This window comes from Jaculus jaculus, chromosome 4 (assembly GCF_020740685.1).
Source record: "Jaculus jaculus isolate mJacJac1 chromosome 4, mJacJac1.mat.Y.cur, whole genome shotgun sequence".
In the NCBI taxonomy this organism is placed as follows: Eukaryota; Metazoa; Chordata; class Mammalia; order Rodentia; family Dipodidae; genus Jaculus; species Jaculus jaculus.
Window position 1 is genome coordinate 175,205,098 of NC_059105.1, and position 27,521 is coordinate 175,232,618.

General features: G+C 42.0%; 1 protein-coding gene across 4 annotated transcripts in view; it reads left to right on the plus strand.

Annotated features, from left to right (window-relative positions):
- Positions 1-27,521, plus strand: part of Bbx (BBX high mobility group box domain containing) — a 277,763-nt gene that overhangs the window by 144,032 nt on the left and 106,210 nt on the right. For all 4 annotated transcript variants that reach the window (XM_045146693.1, XM_045146691.1, XM_045146690.1 and 1 more), the window contains 2 exons: positions 15,330-15,497; positions 19,625-19,867. In XM_045146693.1, coding sequence (XP_045002628.1) covers positions 15,339-15,497; positions 19,625-19,867 — 402 coding nt within the window. In that variant the 5' untranslated portion in view covers positions 15,330-15,338. The remainder of the gene's footprint in view (positions 1-15,329; positions 15,498-19,624; positions 19,868-27,521) is intronic.

A 27,521-nucleotide genomic window follows, 5' to 3' on the forward strand; every position in this document is an offset into this window, starting at 1 on the left:
TACAAATGGCATAATTTCCTTTTTCCTTATGGCTGAACAATACTCCATTGCATATATGTGCCATATTGTCTTTGTTTATTCACCCATTCATAAGCAGAATATTTAAAAATCCTATAAATAGTTCAGCATATGTGAGAACTTTTTTTTTTTTTTTGCCCAAAATGTGTTCTGAAATTTTGCCTCTACTTAAAAGTGTTTGCAGTAAGCTTAGGAAGTTGCGTGCTGTTCTGTGATCCTACGCCAGCCTTTCCCTACATGCCGGGTTGCTTATGGAAATCACAAGCTTTGGTGATAGCTATTAAACTGTAGCCCGTGCATGGTGTCAAGGGCTCACTTAGTTAAGCCACTGGGAAGTCATGGTTGCTCTACCCCTGCCTGTCAGAAAAGCGGTTGGAGATGCCTGTTCCTTCCTTCCATGAAGCATATTTGTTTTGAGTGGCTCAGCACTCATGGGCTGTCAGTTATAAACACTTGTGAGAGTGCTTTACAAGCAACAACATCAGTGTGTACAAAATGCAAAACAAAGTACACGGAGTCACAGATGCAGAAGTCTTTTTCTTAATTCCCTCCCTTCCCCAGTGTATTTAGAATGAATTGCTAAATCTGTATAAAGGACTATTTGGAAATATGAACGGAAAATGAGGATCCTCTAAAGTAAATACTGTGAGACACTAATGGAATATCCAAAAGGCTTGCATATAAAACAGAGTTATATTTTTCCTAATGTAAATATATTGATCAAAACCTGAGCTCGTTGACACTATTAGATGTGAGAACAAACAGACTCCTTGCTTTTAGCTTGAAGTGCAGAGCATTTCAGGCTATGACTCTAGCTGGGACAATGGATCTTGAATGGTTATGTAATGTGAGGCTCATCTTGCTGAACTGTAAAATGGGCACACTTATATCTACTTCACAGGATTGTGTAATATGATATAAGTAAAGGTATGACTATAATAAGAACTTATGAGTTATAAGGTGGTATATAATTACCAAGGAGCAATTAAAATAGTCCAGGGGCAGGGTTAGTGGCAATACTATTTTTTATTAAAAAATATATTTAGAACTTAGTGAAATGTGTTTCGATTCTGTCTTACAAGATACTTTATGAAGATCAAAACAAGGTTTCTTAGATATGTCAGAGAATGACTTACTTGTGACTTGTCTTTGAAAAGAAGAGAGGAGTGCAAACCAGCATGAGCTCACTGGCAGTTTTGTGGTTGGTAATAGACCTCACACACAGGGTCAGGGTTGTGTGGCCTCAGCAAGTCAGCGTCAGAGTGGGACACACCCTTCGCTGGTCACATCCCCACAGGCCTCGCTGTGAAGCCTCCAGGCAGAGTGGAGCTGAACTGATGATGCGACCATGCGTGCGTGATCCTACTACAGTTGAGAGCCTTGCTCAGAGGAAGAGTGGAATGAAACTTGCAAATTCCTGGGCTAAAACTGGGAAGATTGCTTCTTGCTGAAGTCAGCTAACTCCATGCCTTAACGATGCTCAGGCTTCTGCAGCCCTTTTCCAGCTTTATGTGGTCTGCATGTACTTTGTCAGTAGCCTTTATTTGCATTATACTAAAATATAGTACTTTTATATTCAAGTAGGATGCTGGAAGATAGAAATTGAGTCAGCAGAGGAGAGAGATTTATGTAAATTTAGCTGTGAAAAATACTTAGCCCAAAGATGCCTCCATAAACAGGCCTTTTACAAATGCAGATTTACAACCTTCTCATACCAGGAGTCCAGAGAAAAACAGAAGGGTGGAAATTTGGGTCATAGTAAAGCTTGTAACTACACTCTCATTTTGGAAATGTGTGTGTGTGTGTAATTTGATGAAGTATTTAGAAAAAAACAAATGTCATAAATTTAATTTAGTAAATTAGAACAGACTTTCAGCCCTAGAATTAGAACCTTCAGCCTGAACATCCAAAAGAAATCAAAGGCTTGAGAGAAATACTGCAAGAAGAGTTGCTAGTGTTCAGAACAGGGCGCTCTTAATAAGACTGAATAATCAATGAGTACTTCTTGTTTCTTATGTACTGGATCGGGAACTTAGAATATACATATTTTTAAATCACCAAATGTGAAGTATAAAATAGATGGGTTTCTGCTTAGCTATATTTACAAAGAAAATATTAATCACAGTATACATGGTAGCATGTCTTGCATTGTAACTGATTTCATCAAGGCTGATAGGAAATTATCAAAATCATGCATTTTAAAACACTTGATTTGTAAATATATGAATATTTGTATGTAATACTTTACACATGTAGGAATATAAAGATAAGCAACATTTTACCTTCATGTAACTTAAAGCTTATCAAAAATGAGTTAATTCTAGTGTGTCAGAGCACAAAGTAGTTAGGAACTATAGATGGTAACTTATAAAAATACTAGAATATTGAAAACAGAAATAACTACTGTTTTACTTTTGAAAACCTGATTTCTTTCCTCTTATGACTGCTAATGCTGAATAGTTTGGCTTTGTACAATGAAGTGAGTGTATCTGTCATAACATTATTTGCCATACAGGGAGAGACTCCAACAGGTAATATAGAATATTATTATCATTTTACTTATTTATTTATTTTTGCTTGCCTAGGTAGGTTCTCGTTCTAGCCCCAGCTGACTTGGGATTTACTATGTAGTCCAAGGGTAGTCTTAAAGTCACGGCGATCCTCCTACCTCTGCTTCCGAGTGCTGATATTAAAGGCGTGCCTACCACTCCTGGCAGATTATTGATTCTTAAGTGAATAATTTTTTAATTATAATTGGAGATCAAGGTGAATGATGGCACATATCCAGAATTTTAAAATTATTTTAAACTTGAAAACAATTAGGTTCATTTAAATCTTGACCACTTAATACAGCTGTAGTTTTGAAAGTACAGCTTATAGTCAGACATTCAAAGGGCTGCATGTAAACTGGAGACTAAGAGATTAAAAAAATCAGTATTCAGTGATGGGTGCTGGAGAAAAGGAAAAGGGTAATTATTGTTCTTATGAGACCAAAATTACTAAGAATCATTCTTTCATCACATCTGCTGCATAAAAACTATTTCCAAATAAGCAAAACTCACCAGGTGCTCCAGTTTGGTGATTTGAGTGTTACTGGAATGAAGAGAGGAATTTCTGCATTGCAGGGTCACAGCAGCATGCAACTGAGGAGGAGGGAGGGTCAAAGGGCAGACTGCAGGGGCGGTCCTGGGATTCAGTCGGCCTTGCTTACCGTGTGCTTGCCCTCAGTCCGCCGGCTGCTGCCATGGAGCACACGTGTAGCCCTCCTGTTGTGGATAAGTGTGACGCAAAGAAGGAACTAGGCGGCTCAGAGCAGTGCAGTACAACCAGGCTTCTCCCACCACCCCACCCCTTTTTACTCTAACAGTGTTTATGCTTCCCCAGGTATATAGTATGGTGTCTTGAATGCAAATATGTATCCCCCATAGCCTGAGGTCTGTTTGATTAAGATTGAGCTTTGCAGGCTGGAGGTTAAGGCTTTTACCTGCAAAGCCAAAGGATCTGGTTCAATTCTCCAGGACCCACGTAAGCCCTGATGCACAAGGGGGTGCATGCGTCTGGAGTTCGTTTGTAGTGGCTGGAGGTCCTGGTGCGCCCATTCTCTCCTGCTCTCTCACTCTCAAATAAATAAATTAATTAATTAAAAAGAAAAAAAGACTGAGCTTTGCAACTTGAGTCTGTAGCAGGCAGTGCCCTGCTGGGGAAGAGCCGTGTTGCCAAGGGTGAATCTTCAGTTCAGCCCTGAGGTGGGTCAAAAGCCAGTCTGCACTCAGGCTGTTGCTGTTTGTTGCTTTGTGTTCTGTCTGCTGTGGGTGCTGAAGTGAGCGGGCCTCCTCTGCCACTGATGGTGTTCCCCTGGAGTCTGTGTCCCCTGGACTCTGTGTTCCCCTGAAATCTGTGTTCCCCTGAGATCTCTGTTCCCCTGGGACCTCTGTTCCCCTGGGATCTCTGTTCCCCTGAAGTCTGTGCTCCCCTGGGATCTCTGTTTCCCTGAAGCCTGTGCTCCCCTGGAGTCTGTGTTCCCCTGGGATCTGTAAACCAGAAGCAAACCCTCTCCTCCCACATGCTGCTTCTGGTTGGATGTTTGGCTCAGTGACAAGAAGGTAACTGCAATGTACACATATATAAAATAGGCATACAAAGCAAACACTTGCTACTAATAAATCATTAATAATTTTAAAATAGTTCTTTGGGGTTTCTATAATTGAATCATAAAGACAAAAGCAAATTTGCACACTAGTGAGATGGCTATGCTTATTTTATGTAATTAAATCTTGGCTGAATATTTGATACTGTAGAAAGTAGAATATCTTCAACATTTTCAGAGCTGATTGATATATTGATTTTATAATCACCAAAGTCGATTATGCTGCTTTGCATAACTACATAGTACAAAATAAGAGAAGTATGTTTTGGACCATTTGAGAAACTGTTGAAAATTATCTCCTAATCCAAAGCCAAAATTTATTCAGTGATTTTTTTTTATATGAAACTCAAGTCAGCAACTTACAGAGGATTTTTAAAAATCTGTCACTCTTATTTTTTTTAATTTTTTATTTATTTGAGAGCGACAGACACAGAGAGAAAGACAGATAGAGGGAGAGAGAGAGAATGGGCGCGCCAGGGCCTCCAGCCTCTGCAAACGAACTCCAGACGCGTGTGCCCCCTTATGCATCTGGCTAACGTGGGACCTGGGGAACCGAGCCTCGAACCGGGGTCCTTAGGCTTCACAGGCAAGCGCTTAACTGCTAAGCCATCTCTCCAGCCCCTGTCACTCTTATTTTGTACAGTCCAAAGATATACTTATTTGATACAGGCGTGCTGAAGTCTTGGTTTTCTATAAACAAACTGTCATAACTTCTGTGAGATCACAAAACTTTGTGTGTACAGTAAAGACACTGCCACTCAAAGCCCCGTTTCCGGCAGTGCCTGGGGCTTTCGCATGGTGGCAGCGCGTGCAGCATCACCGCGGTGGGCGTGCGGTTCCGAGCCACGGCTGCTCCGAAGTCGTGCAGCGCAGCATGGTCAACACGACCAGAAGCATCACAGATTCACCACACAAAGTCTTTTTCTTTTGTCAGATATATGCATGTAGGAAAAACACATAGCTTATGAAAATATGTGTACGTGCGTATGTATACATGTATTCTTTCTGAATATTTGTTTGTAGGTAAGGGATGTCTAGTTCCCATTCACCAGGCTTTCACATAACCCCTGCGCGACATAGTGGAGGTGCCTGGCCCACGCACAGCATTTTCTTTGAGAGGCTAGAAAGCATAGCTCAAACTATGAATCACAGTGAAGTGGAGAAGTCAGAACTTAGGGCATAGTTGGAACAACTTGTATGTGCTGTCTAGGAAATTAATCCTGTGGTTCAGAACACAATTACCGCCATGTCAGGGCGGCTCCAGGTAGCCACCGAGCAGGACTCTGTGTCACTCAAGCCGGTTCTGCCCCTGCGCTCGCTGCAGGATTTGGGTTGCGCAGTCTCCTGGCCTGGCAGAGAGCAGTTTGTACAAAGAGGGCTCGCCAAGGGAGGACAGGACTTCAGCGCACTTGGAAAGAGGGATTGTGTATGCACTGAGGGTCGATGATGAAGAAACCGTTGACACTCTGTCAAAGAAACTAAGACTAACAGCTCAGGTTATCAACAAAAGAAGATTAAAGTATTGATTGGAAGTGAGGGAAGGAGTTTGCCTTGAGTCTACCTTTGAGAGAAGGCAGAAGAAGCAAAGAAACAAGTTTTGAAATTGCTAAACCAGGTATGAACTTGGAAGGACTCTGGAAGGCTAGCATCTTCCTTTTACCCAGTAGACAAGGGCATTTTCTTATATTATACTACATTGGGATGGGATGGGAAGGAAGTACGGAGAGAAGATTCAAAGCACAGGGCCTCAGCGTGAAGAGCTTGGCTTGAATTCTCGCCCCGTCACGCGCTGGCAGAGTGGCCTGGGGTGTGCCACATTAGCTTTGTTACTCTCAGTCATCCAGTGCTTAAAATGTGAACACTAGACACTTTCTCAAGCCTTGTATCAAGAGTTAAAGAAATTACTTCGTGTAAAGTGTGTGGCATATAACAAATATGAATTCAGTAAAAGTTTGCTAGCACTTGGAGGCAGTAATGGATGGTGGTCAAAAACCAGACTCTGAAGCCAGACCTCAGGACTGACTATTGGCTTCACCAATTACATGCTGCTGGTACGGTCATTGCCTGTAGTCTGCCACGTGACAGGCTGCAGCAGCGTGTGAAGCGCCTCCGGGAAGCCAGCCTCCTTGTGCTTCCAGATCTCGCCAACGTGACCATTATGTCCCACCAAGTGACAGATAGGCCTGGTAACATCTGTTCTTAAGACATGAACGAGGGAAACGTGTTCCTGTGCTGTCTCTTCCTCAGTTTTCTGATCAGTAGGGAGAGGGAAATAATGACTGGCACTTAGGCCAACGGTTCAGTGAGCTGAGTGTAGGTATGTGCGCCCCGAGCCCGCTACATAGGAAGCAGTCTGTGTGACCAGCTGTTCGTGTCATCGTTGTCCCTTCTCGTCACCATTAGGAGCACTAGGCATTGGGGCTGAGCACGCAGCGCCGTGGTCCGGGCGTGATCACTCAGGTCACCTGCCAACAACGCGTTCTGCGGTAGTGTAGCCACAGGGAGGCGCTGGCTGGCGAGAAGAGCGCGGAGACGGCCTGCGTGTCAACTTCCTTCTTTTTTCTTACCTCTCCATGTAAACATATCTCTAAAACACCTGAAAAAGTAATGGTTACGTGGAAGAGGGCAGAACATAGTAGAAAGTACATCGAAGCCTATTACCAGCCTCTCTGTTTAATAGCTTGTCCTTACAAACCCTCTTTTGGTGCTTTATTTGTTTCCAGATAGCTGCTGTCTTGATATCTGTAGCTTAGAGCCACATTTTATGATAAAGTGTCATTGAACACAAATATTAAAAGCTATTCAACATATATGCATGTATGTGTTTCTTTGAGAGGTAAGGGATGAAACATAAGTTTCAGGACAGGGGGCCACTCTGTCCCCCTCCGTGACCACGGGGTGCCATCGTGCTGACATGCAGAGCCTATAGATGACATCCTGACAGTGTGAGTTTCAACTCGAGGAGCTCCCTGATTTTCAGCAGGGAACACAAGCTTAAGGACATTGCATGAATTGTGACTGCATTGCTTCTAAAATGAGAGCACCACTTGATGGAAAGAGACTTTTTTTCCACTAAATCTGTCTACATCTTAGGATTGTTATTAGAATTGCAGTAAATAATAATGTCTAGCACTTAAAGGGATTTTATCTGTAAAACCTTCATCTGATGTGTCACTTGGGGTCATCAGAGACATGAATCCCAGAGCCTGTTTCTTCACCACACACCCTTTCCCCAGAGCTCCCCTTCAGTTTTCCAAGGCCCGTAAACCATTTCCTCTGCAGCAAATGCCGAGCGCTAACAGATTGAGAGGCTTGACATCAGAGCCCCTTCCTGAGTAACCAGCCTTCTCGTTCCCACCCCAGCTCCTCTGCTTACTAACTATGTGACCCTGGGCAAGGCTACTAACTGTGTGACCCTGGGAAAGGTTACTAATACTAACTGTGTGACCCTGGGCAAGCCTACTCTGTAACCCTGGGCAAGGTTACCAACTGTGTGGCCCTGGGCAAGGCTACTAACTGTGTGGCCCTGGGCAAGGCTACTAACTGTGTGGCCCTGGGCAAGGCTACTAACTGTGTGGCCCTGGGCAAGGCTACTAACTGTGTGACCCTGGGCAAGGCTACTAACTGTGTGGCCCTGGGCAAGGCTACTAACTGTGTGACCCTGGGAAAGGTTACTAACTGTGTGACCCTGGGCAAGCCTACTCTGTAACCCTGGGCAAGGTTACCAACTGTGTGGCCCTGGGCAAGGCTACTAACTGTGTGGCCCTGGGCAAGGCTACTAACTGTGTGGCCCTGGGCAAGGCTACTAACTGTGTGGCCCTGGGCAAGGCTACTAACTGTGTGGCCCTGGGCAAGGCTACTAACTGTGTGGCCCTGGGCAAGGCTACTAACTGTGTGGCCCTGGGCAAGGCTACTAACTGTGTGGCCCTGGGCAAGGCTACTAACTGTGTGACCCTGGGCAAGGCTACTAACTGTGTGACCCTGGGCAAGGCTACTAACTGTGTGACCCTGGGCAAGGCTACTAACTGTGTGGCCCTGGGCAAGGCTACTAACTCTGTGGCCCTGGGCAAGGTCTCAACTCTGAGTGTCCTTTGAGGACCAGGTATATATTCCAAGACTCCTGTGATGCCCAAACCTATGGATAGTACTGAGTTCTCTATAATGCTTACCTATTAAGTTTATAAATTAGTTTCAGTTAAGAGATGAACCATTATAAATATAAAACTGAACAGTGGTCATATCCACAGTAAAAGTTACTGAACATAATGAACTTTTAGCACAGTTGTCTGGAAAATGTTCCTTTGAGGCGGTATAAATGTGACAGCAGACTTTTCATCAGCATACACATTCCCTCTGGTGATATTTATAGTGTTCAGTCTAAACCTGTGCCTGAATCTAATGGTAAACGGGGTGGTGCCACTTGCTCCTGGGGATCCCTCTCTGGAGTCTCCTGTAGGGAGAGTCACTTCTACAAAACATGTTACTGTTGTCAAAACATGTTTTGTTTTTTTTTGTTGTTCATATGTTCCACTCACAATTTTAATGCCTTTTGCATCTTAACTAAGTGCTTATTATGCATGCCTGCTGGATTTTGCAGTTTGAGATAAGACAGCAAAGCTATCATGTTTCTTTTTGCATCACAATTGCATAATGATTCATTGTTACTATAGACTTTAGTTGTACATGTGATTTTCTTTCCTTATAAGTGGACAACTCTCACCTTGACACTTACGGGAAGTACTTGATATCCCGGAAGATTTCGGGGAGGAAGGGATAATTTGAACTGCACATTTAAGGATGAGCAAACTTAGAAAATAGAATTTTAGGCTAAGGAGCAATACATCAAAGTTGGTCCTTGCCAGCTTCTGTACCCTCCTTTGAAAAATGCGTTTGGTCCAGTTTATGCAGAAGTATTAGAGCTGCCACTTGTTCATGGTTGTTTTTCTGTGGACTGCAGACTCTGCAGAAAGCTGTGAAGCCATGCAGGCCTGGCTGGACCCAGGAGAGGCCTTCCTTGAGGTTCGTGCGTGTTGCCTGACATTTCACGGGCCTCTCTTAATTTTCCCCGTGTTGGAATATTCATACCTTGGATTTGGATAGGTTTGATTGGACTTGTAAGGAATAGTTTGGATTCTAAAATAACCCTGTGCCACATGGTTAAGTTCATACTGATGCTTTCAAGGTGGAAATTGACCAGTGGCCTAAGTTGTCAGACAGGATGAAAGACCACGAGGAGCTGTCGGGTCACAGTATGTACGACTATGCTGACGTGCTGTCTTGGACCACCTAGTAATTCAGAGGAGAAGGAAGCTCTCCTTCCTTCTTTCCCTATCTCTGAGGCTGTAGACGAGGTGTTCTGGGAAGCGTGAGAACCACGGGTCAGAGGTCTCTCTCCAGCAGCAACATTGGCCTGTTGGCAATGGGCAGCTGCTGCCCAGGCACCGCACGCTTCCTCTGTGCTAGACTGAACAGAGACCTCGCGGGCAGGCACTGAGCGGTGCTCATAGTCCCCAGCAGAGATGCGTGGCTCAGTGTCACCACGAGAAAGGTCAGTGCGATGCCTAACTTCCCAGCAGGTGGTTGGTGGTAGAGGGAGAATTCTAACCGAGATCTGTCAGGCTCGGATGTTCCCATTTTTGATGTTGTTGTTGTACATTAAATGTGATGATGTTTGCCTTGTATTGTTTTCTTCTACCATTTTTTTCTTTTTGAGTTTGATCATGAGAAATTCTTAATGAATGGGCTTGTTACATTTGAAAAATAAGCAGAGTTCTCCCCAGCTTGTCAAATTGATTGATACTGAATTTAGTACAATGAGTACCTATATTGGGACACTCATCCCTCCACAGAACAGGGAACACAAGTCTTAAGTACAAAATCCACTGATAAATAATCTGACTCCAGTGACCATAGAGTTACAGTGTAGAATGGAAAAATAACTCCTTTGAATAAATCCTTTCGTTACTTCGTTTATTACATATAAATTATGAGCTTAATTTGTCAAGAACACGAAGCCATCCATTTTTTACTAACAAGAAACTTTATATCCTCATCATATTAAACATCATGTATTGGGACCATCACTTCCCTCCTCTGTGCCCCTCTCCACTGAGGGCCCTCAGTGGGATTGCTGCTATTCAGTCCCACTTTGGATACTTCAAAACTATCCTTACCTTTGGAGTTGTGGGTTAGGAGTTGTGACAGCAGTAGTCAGTCCCTGTGTGTGTGGAGAGGGTCGGTGTCTCTGGATACCCCCCACCCTGTGGTTCTTACAGTCTTCCCGCCCCTCCTCCACAGAAACCCCTTGGGCCTCGGCGGGGCTGCAGGTCTGCACTCGCGTTGATCTCTCAGCGCTCTGCTGGGTCGTGAGTCTCCTCAGTGTCTGTCTGCACCGCCCTGGCGCAGGCCGTCAGGCTCACCAGCTCCTCTGCACATCACCTGGGCCCTGCCACTCTGAGCGGTGGTTCACCTGCTGCCAGGGAGTCGGCTCTCTGTTCTCATCTTGTGGCTAGATTTTGGTTGTACGCAGCTCTCTCTGCCTCTCTAGCATGATTGTGAGTCTGCCATCTTGGCTACAAGTGGAAACCATCCTTTAAAAAGATATTTTTATTTATTTATTTTCAAGAAGAGGGGGTCTAATGGGCATACCAGGGCCTCCAGCCACTGTAAACGAATCCCAAGATGCACACCATGCCTCGCCCCATTGTGCATCTATCTGGTTTTAAGTGGGTACTGGGTAATCATGCCAGGGACATTGGCTTTGCAATGAAGTAGCCTAACTTCAAAGCCATCTCTCCAGTCTTAAGAAACCATTCTGGATTGGGGCTTTTAGTTATGAAATAGTGATAAGATTGAAATTTCCCTTTCTTTGCTTTTGTCTTTCCCACACTTGTCATTTTTTCTTTCATTCTTCTCTTGATAAATTATTATCAAAATGTCATTATCTCCCACTCTTTTACATTCTTTTTATAATTTGAAAATGGGCTGATAGGAAATAAAAGCTTGTTAGATAATGGCAAATTATTAAAGTATCCTGTTTATAATTACACCTTTCACAATCATTTCGTCTGAGATATATGACCTCAAATTCACTTATTTATTTATTCATTAGGCTTCATGCTAAAACTAAGTGTCTCTGTTTTGTTCCTAACACTGTAGAGGTTGCCAACCTTACTCTTCCCAGTTCAGGTGACTGGTGGCCTCCACCCAGCACAGGCCACCTTGGCCTGCATGAGTCAGCAGTTGTCATGCCCTTCTTTCCCACTCAGGAAAATATATCCAAATTCAGAGAAATGGGAGAGATAGTAGTCAAGTTTGAAGGCACCGTTCTGTTCAGAAATCGTGTAGTATTGCTACAGCTTAGCCCTGGGGTTTACATGGCTGATTGAGATGACTCACCCCTGATTTTGATACTCTAGTTGCCAGGAGACTGCTAAGCAGAGTGATGAAGACCTAAGAACAGAGGTAGGGTGTCCCCAAGTCATCGTGATTCAGGGAGAATGTGGCATCGCTACCAATACGAATTGCGTAGTGTATTTCCAGGGGAGGATACTGAGCATCAGAAAGGATGTCGTGACCAACGTGGCCGCACGTGACCTACACTGAAAGAGCCAGAGCAGGCTTGCAGCCTGAGAGCGAGTGAGGCCTGCACTCATTTACTTGCTTCCTGATGTTGTCTGTTGCCTTTGAAAAGTGAAATACATGTGTACAAATGTACAGCAAACCCTCTTAAATCCTCACATTCAACCAGTTTTAGATCAAAATATTCAGGAAAAATTTATCTACTCTGAATGTATTCACACCTTTTCCCTTGTCATTAATACCTAAAGAATATAGTTGAGCCTGAGAATATTATATATGAATAAGTTTTGAAATATTTTCCCTTTCTACGTATTACGAAAACAGAAAGATCCACTTTATAACATTAGGGTTTGTGTAAATATTAGACCATTTTATAAGTAATTTGAATATTGTAGAATTTTGATATCCCTCTGTGGGTCCTCAATATATGTATGTATAGCGGTGTGTGTGTAAATTGAGTAGCAAATTATATGTAAAACTAAGTAGTATAATGTAATTCAGAAATTATGAACCTAAAAAGATTTTGTTCTCTATGCACTGGCAATCACATTACCCTCTCCAGTTGATAAAGAGCTGCCTGGCTTACAGTTTCCCATTGATTTCTTGTACTTTTTTTTTAATGTACTAACTCACAAAAATTAGGCCCGAATATGGATTTAATTACCACTCAGGCAACTTACCCTGAATGATTAATAAACCACAGAAACAATCGTTTCCTCTGCTGTCTTTATGTCACTGTTATTTTTGGAAATCGGGTTGCTTGTGCCAAGTTTTGTTTGTAGCTAGAATGGGAATTGTGAAATGGCCTATCAATTCACAAGAAATCTTTGTTCTTTTATTAAGAGCACACCAGATAACTCATTTCATTTAGACTTTTTAGTGACTTCTTGTACTCTTAAAGCAACCACATGAGTAATATAATTACTTTATTCATCAGGAATTTCGGGCTAATAAAACCTTTCCATTTCCTCTTCCTTTCCTTTTTTCTTTTGCCTTCCTCTTTTTTCTTTTTTTTCTTCCTTCCCCACTCCCCCCCTTCTGTTTGTGTATCTGTGTATGGTTTTTTTTGTTTATACTATAAACTTGGCTTTTAATAAATTAATGAAGATTCTTGTAAAACTGAAGACTTGAAAAATAATTTAACTAAAATATGAATTACTTTTCTTTTTTAAAATTTTAAATTTTGAGACAGAGAGAGAGGGAGAGAATGTTTGTATCAGGGCCTTCAGCCACTGGAAACAAACTCCAGATGCATGAGCCACCTTGTGCATCTGGCTTTCGTGTGCCCTGGGGAATCTAACCTGGGTCCTCTGGCTTTGCAGGCAAGTGCCTTAACCAGTAAGCCATTCCTCCAGCCCTAAAATAAGGATTTTTGTTGCAGTCTTCAATTAAAAATTATCTGTATGTCCATAAATAGTGGACTAATTGAGTAAATAGCAGTGTATTCAGATTTTTGAATGTACATAAATTTTAAGTATATTAACCTACTAAGAGCATGATGTATTCAAATTTAAAATTATAAACAACTATATTTGCTAGTGTTTATCATTAAAATATATAAAATGACATAGCTCCCAAGGGTGTTTAGTTTGATTGACAGATGGGAAAGCAGTTTGATTAGCAGGATACAGAATTAGAACTTGTGCCCACATATTGATCTAGTCCAGATTAAAAGTAGCCAAGGAAATACCAGGAAGCTGGCATCTTCTAGGAACAGCATTTGGTAAAGGTGGCTAGATGTTTAGAGAAAAAAAGGTAAGGTAAGCCCTTAATTTATTCCATTTGTCAAGATGTTTAAATATTTAAGATCAAGTCCTACAAGTGCTAGGAGAAAATACAAGTGATTTTTGTTTTTGAAGTGAAGAAGACCAAAAAGTGACTCAGAATCCAGAAACAGGAAGACAGATAAGGCACACGTGCTATGTTGTCCTCAAGGCTTGAGAACTGGAAGGTTCTTTTATTAGGAATCTGTGCTATGGGTGTGTGCATGCATGTTGGCACACATGTTTGTATAGGTGTGTGCGCCTGTTTGTGGAGACCAGAAGTTGATGGTTAGTGTCCTGCCCCATTGCTTTCCATCCTACTTATCAACAGCAGGTATTACCCAGCGTGGGCCGTTTGGCTAGCCCGGTCACCACGAGCAGCCCTGTGTATCCCTCCCAAGAGCAAACGCGAACGGGCTGCAGGCTGCCAGTCCCGACCAGCTTTTATGTGGGTGCTGGGGACCCAGACTCGGGACCTCACACTGCTCTACCAGCTGAGCTACTTCCTGGCTCCAAGAGCTGTTTAATCGTTGATGCTTTAAGATTATGCACCCAAGTTTCAGTTTTAATACAGTGTTAAAATTTTAGTGGTATTGTTTTGCAATCATTGGACTATAGGAACTCAGCAAGAGTGTTTATTTGTGTAACATAGCCTCTATTCATGAACCATTAAAGTTGCCAGCATTTCAGTGCATTGTTTGAGATTTCACATGAGTACATATGAAATAATGGGTAGTGGGTGTGGTTATTTTACATCAAATGAGTAATTTCAAATCAGCAAAATATGTGAGACAGCATGTAAAACTCCCACGTGGTTAGCTCTGGACTGTGGGGCCAGTCATGATGGAAGTGGAAAACCTAATTTCATGATATTACCTCCTACATGATGTGATTCCTTTTATCAACAATGAGTTTTTTTGCCAGGTATGGTGGCACACACCTTTAATCTCAGCACTTGGGAGGCTGAGGTAGGAGGATGGCTGTGAGTTCCAGGCCAGCCTGAGACTAGTTCCAATTCAGGGGTGCTTAGAACAAGACCCTACTTTGAAAACCAACCAAACAAACAAAAGAATAAGGTTTTTTTCCTAGTCATTTGAAACTAACTGAGAATTGGGGGATTCTAAAATATTTCATCACCTTCAGTCTCTTTGTCTCTTAGTTATTTTAGTCAATCACTCATTAAAAAAAAAAACAAAACTCGAAAGCAAAACTTGTTTTCATTTGTTTTTACCATTTCTAGATGCATGCAGGCTGGAGAAACACGGAGGTGTTTTTGCCTGGTTTTGCCATCAATAAGTACCAGAACTTATCCTGTTAAGAGAGCCTTCGAGGCTGCACACAGATGTTGGAAGTGTGTTTCATTGTATGAAATAATTTTATTTCAAATCCAAACAATTTGATTCTTACAAATATTTTATATACTACTACAAGCCCATCAGTAAATAATGTACCATTTGCTTGTAATAGTGAAATAGGAGCCAAGGGAGAGTGATGTGAGGGCCGCCCTGAACCCTCCCCTCCCTTGGAAAGCATCTTTCACCATTACATGGACAGCAGACTGAGAAAGGCCTTTCTGAGCAATATGGACAGGACAGGTGACTGTAACTGGTAATCATCCTGAGAGAGCTCATAAAAGGCGAATTTTATTCGCTCAATTTAGCTTGATTCTGTACTTAGGATTCTCACTGATTCCAGTAAATGCCTGGGCTAGTAGTATATTGTTGAGTCATTGAAATTATAATCCAATTAAAGCCAAAGGAGCAAAATAAACCGATTTTAATCAAATTTACTCTGACACACGCGCTCTCTCCACACCCCAGGTCTCAGTAATGAAAGGCAGTGGCGGAGATAAAGACCACGCAGCAGCAGAAGGGGCTGGAAAACGACCGAGACGCCAGTGTCTTCAGTGGCATCCGTTGCTAGCCAAGAAGCTTCTTGACTTTTCAGAAGAGGAGGAAGACGACGACGAGGAGGAGGATATCGATAGAGTAAGCCTTCCATCCACTGCACAAGTCCCCAGTATATTCAAGCACTAATAATTGTTTAGAAAATGCAATTAGGATTTGTGTGATGAAAGACATTTCTAAAAGTCTGCATAACTGGAATTCTGTTTGACTCCTAACTTGGTTGTTGTTAAAGTATCTATCCTTTTAATATTTGGACTCAAACTCATCTTTCTTATGAAGAAGCATTCTGTCAACTAACAACGTGTAAGCGATTCTGAAAAGCGGGCCAAAGGGGATACTCATCACGGGGACGCTAGCGTGGCACTCCCGCCTTTGCCGCCGGCCGGGGCTGCCCTGCGGCTGGTGTTGCTGTGCTCTTCGTCCCCATGCTGCGACCGTGGCACTGGCTGTACTCATGACAGCCTCTTAGGTCACTCAGTCCTCCAGTCCCCTCTGTGCGGCATTCACTCATGTAGCACTTGGCTCTAGGACTTGGAAGGAATGGTGTGTTGTTACCTTTTCTGTTTGTTTGGTTTGGTTTTTGGTTTTTCCAGGTAGGGACCCACTCTAGCCCAGGCTGACCTCAAATTCACTATGTAGTCTCAGGGTGGCCTCAAGGTGATCCTCCTACCGCTACCTTCTGACAGCTGGGACTAAAGATTTGCACTACCATACCCAGCATTTTATCCATGAAACTCATCCTTCATCAGGAGCCTTTCCCTCAATAAGTACCAACTCCCATGATACTGGCACTGACCTACTTACGATGGCACACGATAGTGTCCTTTTCATTTTAAGATTGGGCTTGGAAGGGGCGCTCAAGCCATCGCAGCTCTAGTCCAGGAACTTGCCAGCTGATGCTTCCTTTGTCTTTTCGGACTCATCCACCCCTGGTGATTGCTTGGGGCTTAAGGTTGTCTCCTCCTCCCTGGCCACACCCACTCCCTCTTCTGTTGCCCTCTCCATTCTTTCCTGCTTTGTTTTCATACATGACTCTCCGTGATTTCACTTGAAAGTCTTCATGTTCAGAGCTGGCTGAGTCAGGAGGGTTAGGAATTTGAGGCTGTCTTTGGCCTCATAATAAGAATTTATCTCAAAAGGCCTGGAGAGATGGCTTAGCAGTTAAATGCTTGCCTGTGAAGCCTAAGGACCCCGGTTCGAGGCTCGGTTCCCCAGGACCCACGTTAGCCAGATGCACAAGGGGGCCTATGTGTCTGGAGTTCGTTTGCAGAGGCTGGAAGCCCTGGCGCGCCCATTCTCTCTCTCTCCCTCTATCTGTCTTTCTCTCTATGTCTGTCGCTCTCAAATAAATAAATAAAATGAATAAAAAAATTAAAAAAAAAGAATTTATCTCAAAAAAATTTTAAATAACTAAATGCTGTTCTTAGCCTCTAATCTTAATTCTTCATCCTCAAATTTTCTCCTGAACCTCTGCACTCATACTTCCTACTACTTGACATGTCATTGAAATGTGAACTAGGTCGCTCAGTTTGCATGTGCTCAAAACCAAGTTTTTGCTTTTCTCCTCCAAACCCTTTGCAGTTCCCTTTCTCAGAAAATGGCAAGTGTGATTTCCAGTTTGTCAGACCCAAAACATTGTAGATCGTGCTTACCTGCTTAGGCCTGACCTCTGTCTACCAGCCGACCCTTGCAGCTGTGCCTTTCAAAATATGTCCTCCTTTTTACCCTGCTTAATAACCCCCTTGACCACGGCGTCAGGGTCTGAGGCAGAAATGCTTGTATCTTGCCTCTCCGCGGCCCCTGCGCTTGCCTTTGTACCGTGTTCTCAATGAAGGGACCAGAGGGCGCCTTTCCGCGTTGCCTCAGGCCAGCTCCTGACCTCACGAGGACAGGCTCCGGGCTCTCTGCTCGCACGGAGCACTGCCGAGCCCACACCGGATTGAAGTCTTGTGGTAAAGCCTTTTCTTGATGCCCTTTCTTGCCACAAGATTATTAACAGGAGACCGTTGGATGTTGGCTGCTAGAAACCATAGCTTCGCTAGGTGTCTGGGTGATGGGGAGGGAAGCTGGGAAGCAAGCCTGTGTGTTCTCTCCTGATCCCTTCCCTGTCCTGAGTCCCAGGGGACTAAGGTGTCCCTGGGTTTTGGTGGCCCTCCACTGGGGTGTTCACTTCATGGTTTATTTTGTTACACTGGGTGCTTACTTCTTTCACTATTTTCTAATCATTTTGTAACACATGCTTAATCTTCCTAACCTTCTTCTTTCCCTGGGCAAATAAAGGATTTTTGGTGTTCAAAAAGAAAATATGGTTTCTTTCTCAACTTACATAATATATTTTTATTCCTAATTTTTCCTTACCTTCATAGTCAGAATGCCAGAGTTCAAGTTACTGCTAATGGCTGTGATATCGTGACAGAAATCTGTAGCCCTCAATCTCAACAATCCTAATAAATTTCCAAGTCAGTCCTGACTTTGGTTTTTTAATGTATTATTTGCATTTGAAGACAATTAATGATTAATTACTTTTGTAATACTTACTTCCAGTGCCTGTAGCCCTTGGTTATCTTATAGTTGTGTCCTCAAAGAGTGGTTCTCAGACTGCTGTCTCAGCGTGCTGGCAGTGTGGGCTCTCAGGACCCACTACAGGCCTATAGACTCAGAACTCAAGTTCAGAACCTCACAACCTGCTTTAACCAGCTCTCCAGAGATTCCAGTTCACCTCAGAGTTTTAAGAAGTACTGTCATGCTGCATTATACAGACTGATGACTACCTTATCCTTCTCTGTTTGAAGTAGAGAACAAGAAATCAGAGAAATGGTCTTCAGTCAGCATTCTGGATTGGTTGCATTGTTTCCAAGAATCATCACAGAATCATATCTAAGCTTTAGAGCTCTTAACATTCCTAATATTTTTGTGCTTTAAGAAACTTAGTCTAGTAGCCATCTGCTGGAAGTGTTTTAAAGGCTAGAAACAGAAAGACTAGGCTGCGTGTCATACTTAACTAGGCCTGAGAATTACACAGGTCGGAGTGTTGTAGAAGCCCTTGGAGAGATGCTGACTGAACAGAATCGTTAGTTAACCATACTGTCCTGCTGTTTTTTTCATCTATCGCTAAGGCTGCAAATGAATCCAAAGAAGGAAGGAGTCCTCTCTATTTCAAAACTCTGAAGAAGATATACATTATTCTTTGCTTATCTAACATTACTCATTTTCTCCTTTTCAATAAAAAAGGATATGTAGATCCTGTCCCCCCAAAAAAAAAATAGTGAGTGAAGAAAGTGCTTAGGGAAAGAGGATTCAGAATTGATATTGAAGACTTAAGCCTATGGGAACTTATTCCTTTTGCCATAACCATGCACTAGCTAAGACAGCATGACGTTTTCAGGCTTAAACATACAAAGTTCAGTCCTTCTGTCAAATCAGCATGTTAATCTTTATTGTGATGTTTGTAGCAGGACTCTCCTTGTATGTGCAAATACACTGGGTGTTCTACATTAGCTTTGAAAATAGCTTTATTTATTTGCGTATTTACTCATTTGCTCACTTATTTTTTTATTTATGAGGGAGAGAGAATATGGGTGCACCAGGGTCTCTGCCCCTTGCAAGTGAACTCTGGGGGCATATGCCTCTTTGTGCTTCCAGCTCTTACATGGGTATTGGGGAATTGAGCCCAGGTCAGCAGGCTTGCAAGCAAGTGCCTTTAACCGCTGAACCGCACTCAGGCTCACATTAGGTGTCACCGCGTACGTTGATGGTTGCGTTCTCCTAGTTAGGTTAGAGAAGAGCTTTGTAAAGAGGTGAAAGAACTGCTATACTTGCATTTCATTTGGATATTGTTGGTTGTGAGACTGATCAACCACAAAATATATTTATTCTTTCATTTTAGCAATTAGTTAATAGAGAGAATACGTTAAGCACTGTTATAATAGGATAAATTAGAGAATTTTTGTCCTCAAAGGATTCACTGTTTAGTGAGAGAAAAAAAATGAGCAGTTATTATAGAAGCATGCACAGGTTGCCATAGAAACTAAGCAGGATACATCATAAGTTAGTTACCAACCACCAGCCATACTTAATGATTTGTAACAAAATATTTTTCCAATATGTTAGGTGCTTAAATGGAGCAAAGGAGAAAAAAAATTACACTATGCAAATCAAAATTGTGGGAGCTATGTTGAACACCTGCCTTGTTTTTTGGTTGCCAATAGGTTCAACTTCTTGGAGCGGATGGCCTAGAGCAAGATGTGGGGGACACCGAAGATGACGAGTCATCGGAGCAGCGAGCCCGGAGACCAATGAATGCATTTCTTCTATTTTGCAAGCGTCATCGCTCCCTTGTCCGGCAGGAACACCCCAGGCTTGATAACCGAGGTGCTACTAAGATCCTAGCTGACTGGTGGGCTGCTCTGGACCCAAAGGAAAAGCAGAAGTACACAGACATGGCCAAGGAGGTGGGTCCAGCACCGAGCGGCGGGCCGCGCAGGTGGAGGCGAGGCTGCAGCCTGGCTCCTGTTCCCGTCCCAATCCTGCTTCTGGGGAGGGACCAAGAGAAAGGAAGGGCCAAGCAGTTTCCCCTCCTTGCTGGTGCCTCAGAGACTGGTGTACCAGAAACCAGTAATGATTTGTCATGATGGATGATTTCCCTGTTTTAAGTTTTCCTGGGAACTCAACTTCTGTCGTCAGAAGGTGCTGTGATCAAGTGGACAGCCTTAGGGTTCTCCAGTGGAATCACAGGAAAGTGTCCATCTAGATCTGAGGCTAGGTAACTTTGTAATCATAAATATAAAGTTAACCTTGGGATTTTTAATGTTTCTAGAGTGAGGAAATTGGGCAAAGATTGTCATGCCTTCCAGCTCTAACAGGTTTTAATATTATAAATAAATATAATTATTAAGAGCTAATTGGGTTGGAGAGATGGCTTAGTAGTTAAGGCACCTACTTCCCTGCAAAACCCAAGGACTCGGGTTCAGTTCCCTAGTACCCATGTAAACTAGATGTACAAGGTGGTGCACATGCATCTGGAGTTCCCTTTGCAGTGGCTAGGGGCCCTGTCACACCCATTCTCTCCTTTCCCCTCCCTTCTTCCCTCCCTCCCTCTCTCTTCCTCTCTCTCTGTCTCTCTTTCTCTGTCTGACTCTTTCTCTGTCAAATGAATAAGTAACAATAAAAACTTTGAAAAACATAGATATGCTTTGATTTGTATCTATTCTGAAAGTGTACATGCATGTGAATACTGTCCAGGCAGTAGTTGGTGAGAAGTATTTCCAGGCATCAAGCCTGTTCAGAAAGGTTTGCCATTAATTCCACAGTAATACCAGTAACTAAATTACTTCAGAAAGTTATATTGTCACTGCTCCGAACTTAATCTGGAAACAATATAAGTTAAATATATGATGTTTGGATTTAGCCCCAAATAAGAGATAAGCAAAATAGTGTCCACTGTTCCTAAGCCTGAAAGGAACAGTTCTCACAGTGTTTCTTCAGTTTCAACTTTACAAAAAAAAAAAAAAAAAACCTTGATTCATTAAAAAATCCTCTGCCACCCCAAAGCTTGGTTAACATTTTTTGACAAAAAGTTAGCTAACAGGAAATAAAATATGCACATTCAGGTACTTTATTAGACGTTTCAGTATTTGAAAAAGAAATACCTTCAGTTGCTGTGGCTTAATTGAGTTGTTTAATAAGGAAGCTAGCAACATAAAAATGTCTTTGAAATTGCTCAGGGAAATTTGAATCCAGAGTAAATGATTAGTGTACTTGCTATGAAATTAATGATCACATCGGCTTTAGGAATTTACTAATGCTAAAGATAAAATTTTACTATGTCGGGCATCTGGAAGTTTAAAATCAGTGACAGCAACCTACATGACTATAAATGTTTCCATAGATTTCTACTAACATCACAGTAATTAACAATAAAACTTCTCACTTGAATAGCCTTGCATCCTTTCATAGTCATGTTTATATGGTAAAATAAGCACTTCTCCGAAGCCTCACAGGGAGTTGCATATGCTTCCTGTAATTAAACAAGTACTTGAGTTTGTTTTGGGGTACTTGCAGCATATTCGCAGTATATTGTTTGCCTTTTCTGAAATACAGCTAATTTACAAACCCAATAGGTGGCCACTTTTAAGAAGAAGAAATGTTATTTTTGTACAGGAAATCCCTTATTAATTGCTCAGCTAGGTTCCCAATATTTGCCATTGTGGTGCTCTGATAATATCTATTAAGGTGGCCCACTGCAGCCTAAAAGTGGAGACCGTGATACCCCACACTCCACCCTGCCTTGTTTATAGTTGTTATCATGAAACTGCCTCACTTCTATTCCAGGGTGCAGGGTTCGGCAGCTTTGCGAATTATCACACAGTGGCTCTCTAGTGATACTTATTTCTTCCAGTTCATTTCCTAAAGGTTTTCACAGTCACATTAAAATACCTGTAACTGTGCTGTTGCCTTGTGTGCTGATGTTACAGCCTTAAGCGGAATGTCAGTGCAGTGAACCAGTACTTATTAGGCAGCCTTTGTGCACCAGATGCTGGTAGTTGCTAGTGATACCAGGCCAATAATAAGTAAGGTATCGGGCTGGGGAGATGGCTTAGCAGTTAAGGTGTTTGCCTGCGAAGCTTAGGGACCCCAGTTTGATTCCCCAGGACTCACATTAGGCAGATGCACAAGGGGGCACATGCATCTGGAGTTCATTTGCTGGAGGCCCTGGTGTGCCCACTCTGTTTCTCTCTGTGTACCTCTTTTTCTCTCTCTGCCTCTCAAATAAGTAAATAAATAAAATATAATAAATAAACAAGGTCTCCATTACCAAAGCCTCATTCATTTATATTTTATTTTTATGTTTACAAATTCACATTAAACATAAAATTTAATGTAAATGCCATATATATATATATATACATATATATATGTATGTATGTATACACACACGCACACACATTTCAATAGCCAAAAATAATTATAACACATTATTTTCCAAGCTCAGTACTATATACAAAAAAGCCTTTTTCTACTTATAAGTTTGTCTATTTCTTTCTCTCTTTTTTTAAAGAAACATTATTTATTTATTTATTAGTTGCAGACAGAGAATGAGACTGAAGAAGGAGAGAGGATGAGCACTCCAGGCCTCTGGTTCTGCAAAGGACTCCGGATACATGTGCCACTGTGTATCTGGCCTCACTGTGTACTGGGGAATCGAACCTACTTGTTAGGCTTTCCAGGCAAGCGCCTTAACCTCTGAGCTATTTCAATTGTTATGAAAATATATTTTTTAAATTGGGAACTTTAATCTGTACACATATTACAAATTGTTCATATTCTTCTCAGGCTGTCTTCCTCTGTCCCCTCTCCCCCACCCCCATTACCTGGGACCCCCTTCAGTGAGGCTTGGGTAGTCTGCGGGGGGGTCATGGATGCGCCAGCCAGTTCCTGTGGGGCAGCAGTGCTTCCCAACACCTTCTTCCCATGTGGGTCTTACATCCTTTCTTCCTCCTCTTCCTCAGTGCTCTCTGGGCCTTGCAGGGTGTGATCGCTGTTGTGCTCTCAGGAGCCTTTACTTTCTGCTTTGATCAGTTTTGTATCCCCGCAGTGTGTGCCAGCCTCTTCCTGGAGAAGGCTCTCTGGCTAGCCAGAGCGCAGCACTGCTATTTAGTCAGCCTCTTCTTCCTCTTTAATGTTTCCTCGCCCTGGCGTGCTGGAGGTGACTCTTCTCATGCTAGGCACTGGTCATGCTGACAGGTTTTTGGTTTCCCTGGTATTCACTGACATATTGAGGGTTTTTTTTTTTCTTAAATCTGCTTTAGATGCATAACTTTTCCACTTTAAGCCCTAAATTTTGAATAGTCCTTACTAAGCCTAAGACATATTCTTTCATCATAGTCCATGTGTGCATAGAATACCCAACATTTATTTACCATTATATACCTCTGCTATTATTTGACTGAGAAATGCAGTAATGTATGGGTAAGCACAGGAGTATTGCTTAAGAACTGGGATTAAAGTTATATGCCATAATCCCCAGCCTTGGTAGAGGTTTTCTATTTGACTCTCTCTTTAGTACATGATTATCGAGATCAGGGGAGAGATCAGTGGAGTTAGGAGAAGGACCAAGAGAGACATGATCACTGAGATCAGGGGAGAAATCAGTAGAGTTAGGAGAAGGACAAAGAAGGAGAGATCCCAGTGCAATCTGTGGGATCATTTAAAATTACCATTCCAAAATACTGGAAAATACAGAAGAAATACATAAATTCTTAGACACATGGCCTACCAAAATTAAGTCAAGAATATATAACCAACTTGAACAACGAGATGGAAGGAATAATAAAAAGTCCCTCAACAAAGAAAATGGCAGGACTAGACAGATGACTGCCCCTTACTGCCCACTCCTACCAACCCACAAGGAAGAGCCAACACCAGTGCTCCCCAGCTGTCCCATACAATAGAAATAAGCACACTGCCAAATTCACCGGGCAAATGCCACTCTTTCTCAAATACCAAAAACTATTGTTTTGTTGGTTTTTTTGTTTGTTTGTTTGTTTTGAGGCAGGGTCTCAATCTAGCCCAGGCAGGCCTTGAACTCACAGCATGCCTTCTGCCTCAACCTCCCAAGTGCCAGAAGTAGAGGCATGAGGCACCACACCCAGCCACAAAAAACTAAAACCCTTTTTAAATTTTCCATTTTTACCTGAATACTTGTTTTAAAATTTTGTTTACAGACTTCCTGCTTTTTGAGGAATAAGTGGATAAAAAGCTTTCAACTCTTACTTTCCTAAGTGGAATGAATTATATTGTCATCTGTAATTTGGTGGGCCTTTTGTGAATACTTTAGTTATATCTTTTTTTTGTTCTTGCCCGTAAGTAGGGATTCTTGCTCTTGGCGCCTCTAGTATTTTGAATCTCCTCTGCTTCCTGTGGGTTGTCATGTGGGTCCACCTGCCAGCTGTTGGTTCCCTGGGCTGACTCCAGTTAGGTGACCTGGGCTTTCCGAGTGGCTTGATTGAGACCACACCACTGCAGGACGAGAGGGTAAATGTTTGCGTGACAAGTGTCCCAACATTCCTTGTTTCTTGGACATTTTCTTCCCTGTGTCCCAGATAGCAGCACCAGGACTTGCTTACTACATTTCAAAGCCGTCTGGGGCCGAGTTCAGCTCAGTGGTCCTATTCTTGTCCAGTATGTGAGAAAAGCGGATTTGATCCCAGGCCAGTAAAAGAAAATAGTGAATAAAATCATAGTAAAGTGTTTATTTTTAAATGATAACAAATCTTGGACATGATTTCATTATGCTCAGGGCTTTTTAATTTAGTATAATCCTCCGAATGATCCCATAAATGAAATATTTTGAAGTCTAAAGGCAAGAACACTGAGTCCCAGAAAATCTGACTTTTCCAAGCAAGCAAAGTTACTAGTTACTAGTAGAACTGGCATTCTAGTATTTGAATGTTTCCTTTCTCAGATTTTTTTTGGATTTCTACATGTGTAAGATGGTAGTAAAAATGCCTACCATAATAAAACACTTAAGAAATCAAATAAAGAACTGTATATGCAACTGCTATATGAATGTTAATGATAATAAAAAATGTTAGCTTTATGCTATTTCTTTTTATAGCTTTTTTTTTTATTTGAGAGAGAGGCAGATAGAAAGATAGAGAATGGGTACACTAGGGCCTGTAACCACTGCAAGTGAACTCCAGACACATATGCCTCCTTCTGCGTCTGACTTATGTGGGTACTGGGGAATTGAACCTAGGATTTTAGACTTCCCTGGCAAGCGCCTTGACTGCTAAGTCATCTCTTCAGCCTTCATCTTATGCTTATTTCTGTTTTTTTGATACTTTTCCACCTGATGATTGTCTACTATTTTATTATGAATTGTTAATAAACTGAGTTGCTACTAAAATGCAAAATCAGTCTTTGAAAGACAGGATCAACAAAAATCAACAGAACCAAACATATACTTTGTCCCCCTTGTCTTGAAAATAATTTGTGCTGGATAGCTACAAACACGGCAGACGTTCAGGCTCATCAACCACTTGCTACAGAAATGTTGGTCCAATTGTTAATCATTTAGAAAACACCAGCACATAAATATTCTACTCTAGATGCAGAAAAGATGCTCTTAGCAGTTAAAAGTACTTGCTTGCAAAGTTTGATGACACCAGTTTGATTCCCCAGTACTCATGTAAAGCCAGATGTACAAAGTGGCACATGCATCTAGAGTTCCTTTCCAGTGACCGGTGGCCGTCGTATGCTCATTTTCTCTCTCCTTCTCTCTCTCTGTCTGGTAAATTAACAATATTTTCAGAAATAACAATCAAAAAAAGATTTTATAAAAACCTATGGCCTCTCTTCTCTCTTGAAAATAAATTAATTTTTAAAAAAGTGGGGGCTGAAGAGATGAGTCAGTGGTTAAGATGCTTGCCTGCAAAGCCTAATGTCCCAGATTTATTTCCCCAGGACCCACGTAAAGCCAGATGCACAATGATGCACATACCTGGAGTTCGTTTGCAGCAGCTGGAGGCTCTGGCATGCCCTTCCTCTCTGTCTGTCTCTCGTCTTTCTCTCTCTGCTGGGAAATAAAGAATAGAAATATTAAAAAGAAACCTATAGGTAGTGAGTAATAACAGTCTCCTTGGTATTTAGTTTCAAATAGTCACTTTCAGATAGGCTAATAAACTCATTACACATATGTAAGATGTTTTTACAGTTCAATCGTGGCTTACCTGGAACCTGAGGAGTTGAACCTGGGTCCTTTGCCTTCATAGGCAAAGACCTTAACCACTAAGCAGTTTGTCCAGTCCAACTATGCAAATTCCTTATCAAATTATTTTGTAATGAAAAAGTTTAAGCCAGACATGGTGGCACAGGCCTTTAATCCCAGCACTCAGGAGACAGAGGTAGGAGGATCCCTGTGAGTTCAAGGTCACCCTGAGACTACATAATGAGTTCCAGGTCAGCCTGGGCTAGAATGAGACCCTACCTTGAAAAACTAAAACAAACAAACAAACAAAAAAGTTTCCAAAGTTTAAGGAAGTTATTAAAACCAAAGTGAATTTTTTTGAAAAGTCATAAGCATTTCAGAATTCTAGTTAGTCATTATGTGAGTTAAACAATATCTTCTTAGTACATTTTCAAAAATTAGTTACTAGGTCATGTTTTCCTCACCCAAACTGCCTCCTACTTTTTGTAAAGTAATGAAGTCAAAATTTTTTTAAAAATCTTAAATTTTGATTTTTCCAATTAATAGAAACTGATGAAATGACTTTTCTCTTAATTACCCAAAATAGTGAGTAACTATCTCTTACATTTGTACATGAAAATGAACTGCTGTTGCCATGTGACTCCTCTCCTGGACGCATGGAACCAGGTCTGTAGTCTGCTCCTGAGCTTTCCACTTTTCCTCTGACTTTCTAGAACATGGCACAACTCCTCAGCTACAGTAATGAGGCTGCTTATTCAGCTCTGTCAGCCCTACCAGGCTAGCTTGATTGTGAAAGTGTTTGGCCCTAGTACATAACTTAAATTTTTTATTTTTATTTATTTATATATTTGGCGGGGGGAGAGTGAATGGGCACACCAGGGCCTCCAGCCACTGCAAATGAACTCCAGATGCATGCGCCACCTTGTGCATCTGGCTTACGTAGGTCCTGGAGAATCAAACCTGGGTCCTTTGGCTCCTTTGGCAAATGCCTTAACCTCTAAGCCATCCCTTTAGCCCATGTAACTTAAAATTTTAACTTAAATCCTAATTTGGTGTTTTGTTGTATTTTCCCTTAACATAAATAATTTAGTTTATTTTTTTATTTTTTTCTTAAAAACAATTAGCAAAGGTAACTCACTCACATACTACTGAGTTGCATTACCCCAATGATAAGATGTAGAGTTCTAAAGGAAAGTATCCTCAGCTAAGGAGTGACATGTTAGTGCTTCCTCTCACGTCTGTCGCATTCGTCTTCCCCATTGTGGACGTGGCTGGTGTCCGCCTCTGGGAAGAGCACAGTCGGCTCAGCGGTTCCTAGGCTACAGCGTCATGTAGCTCCTGTGGTGAACATGATTATAAAATACAGTGTGTGTTATAGCTCTTTTTAAAAACATAGG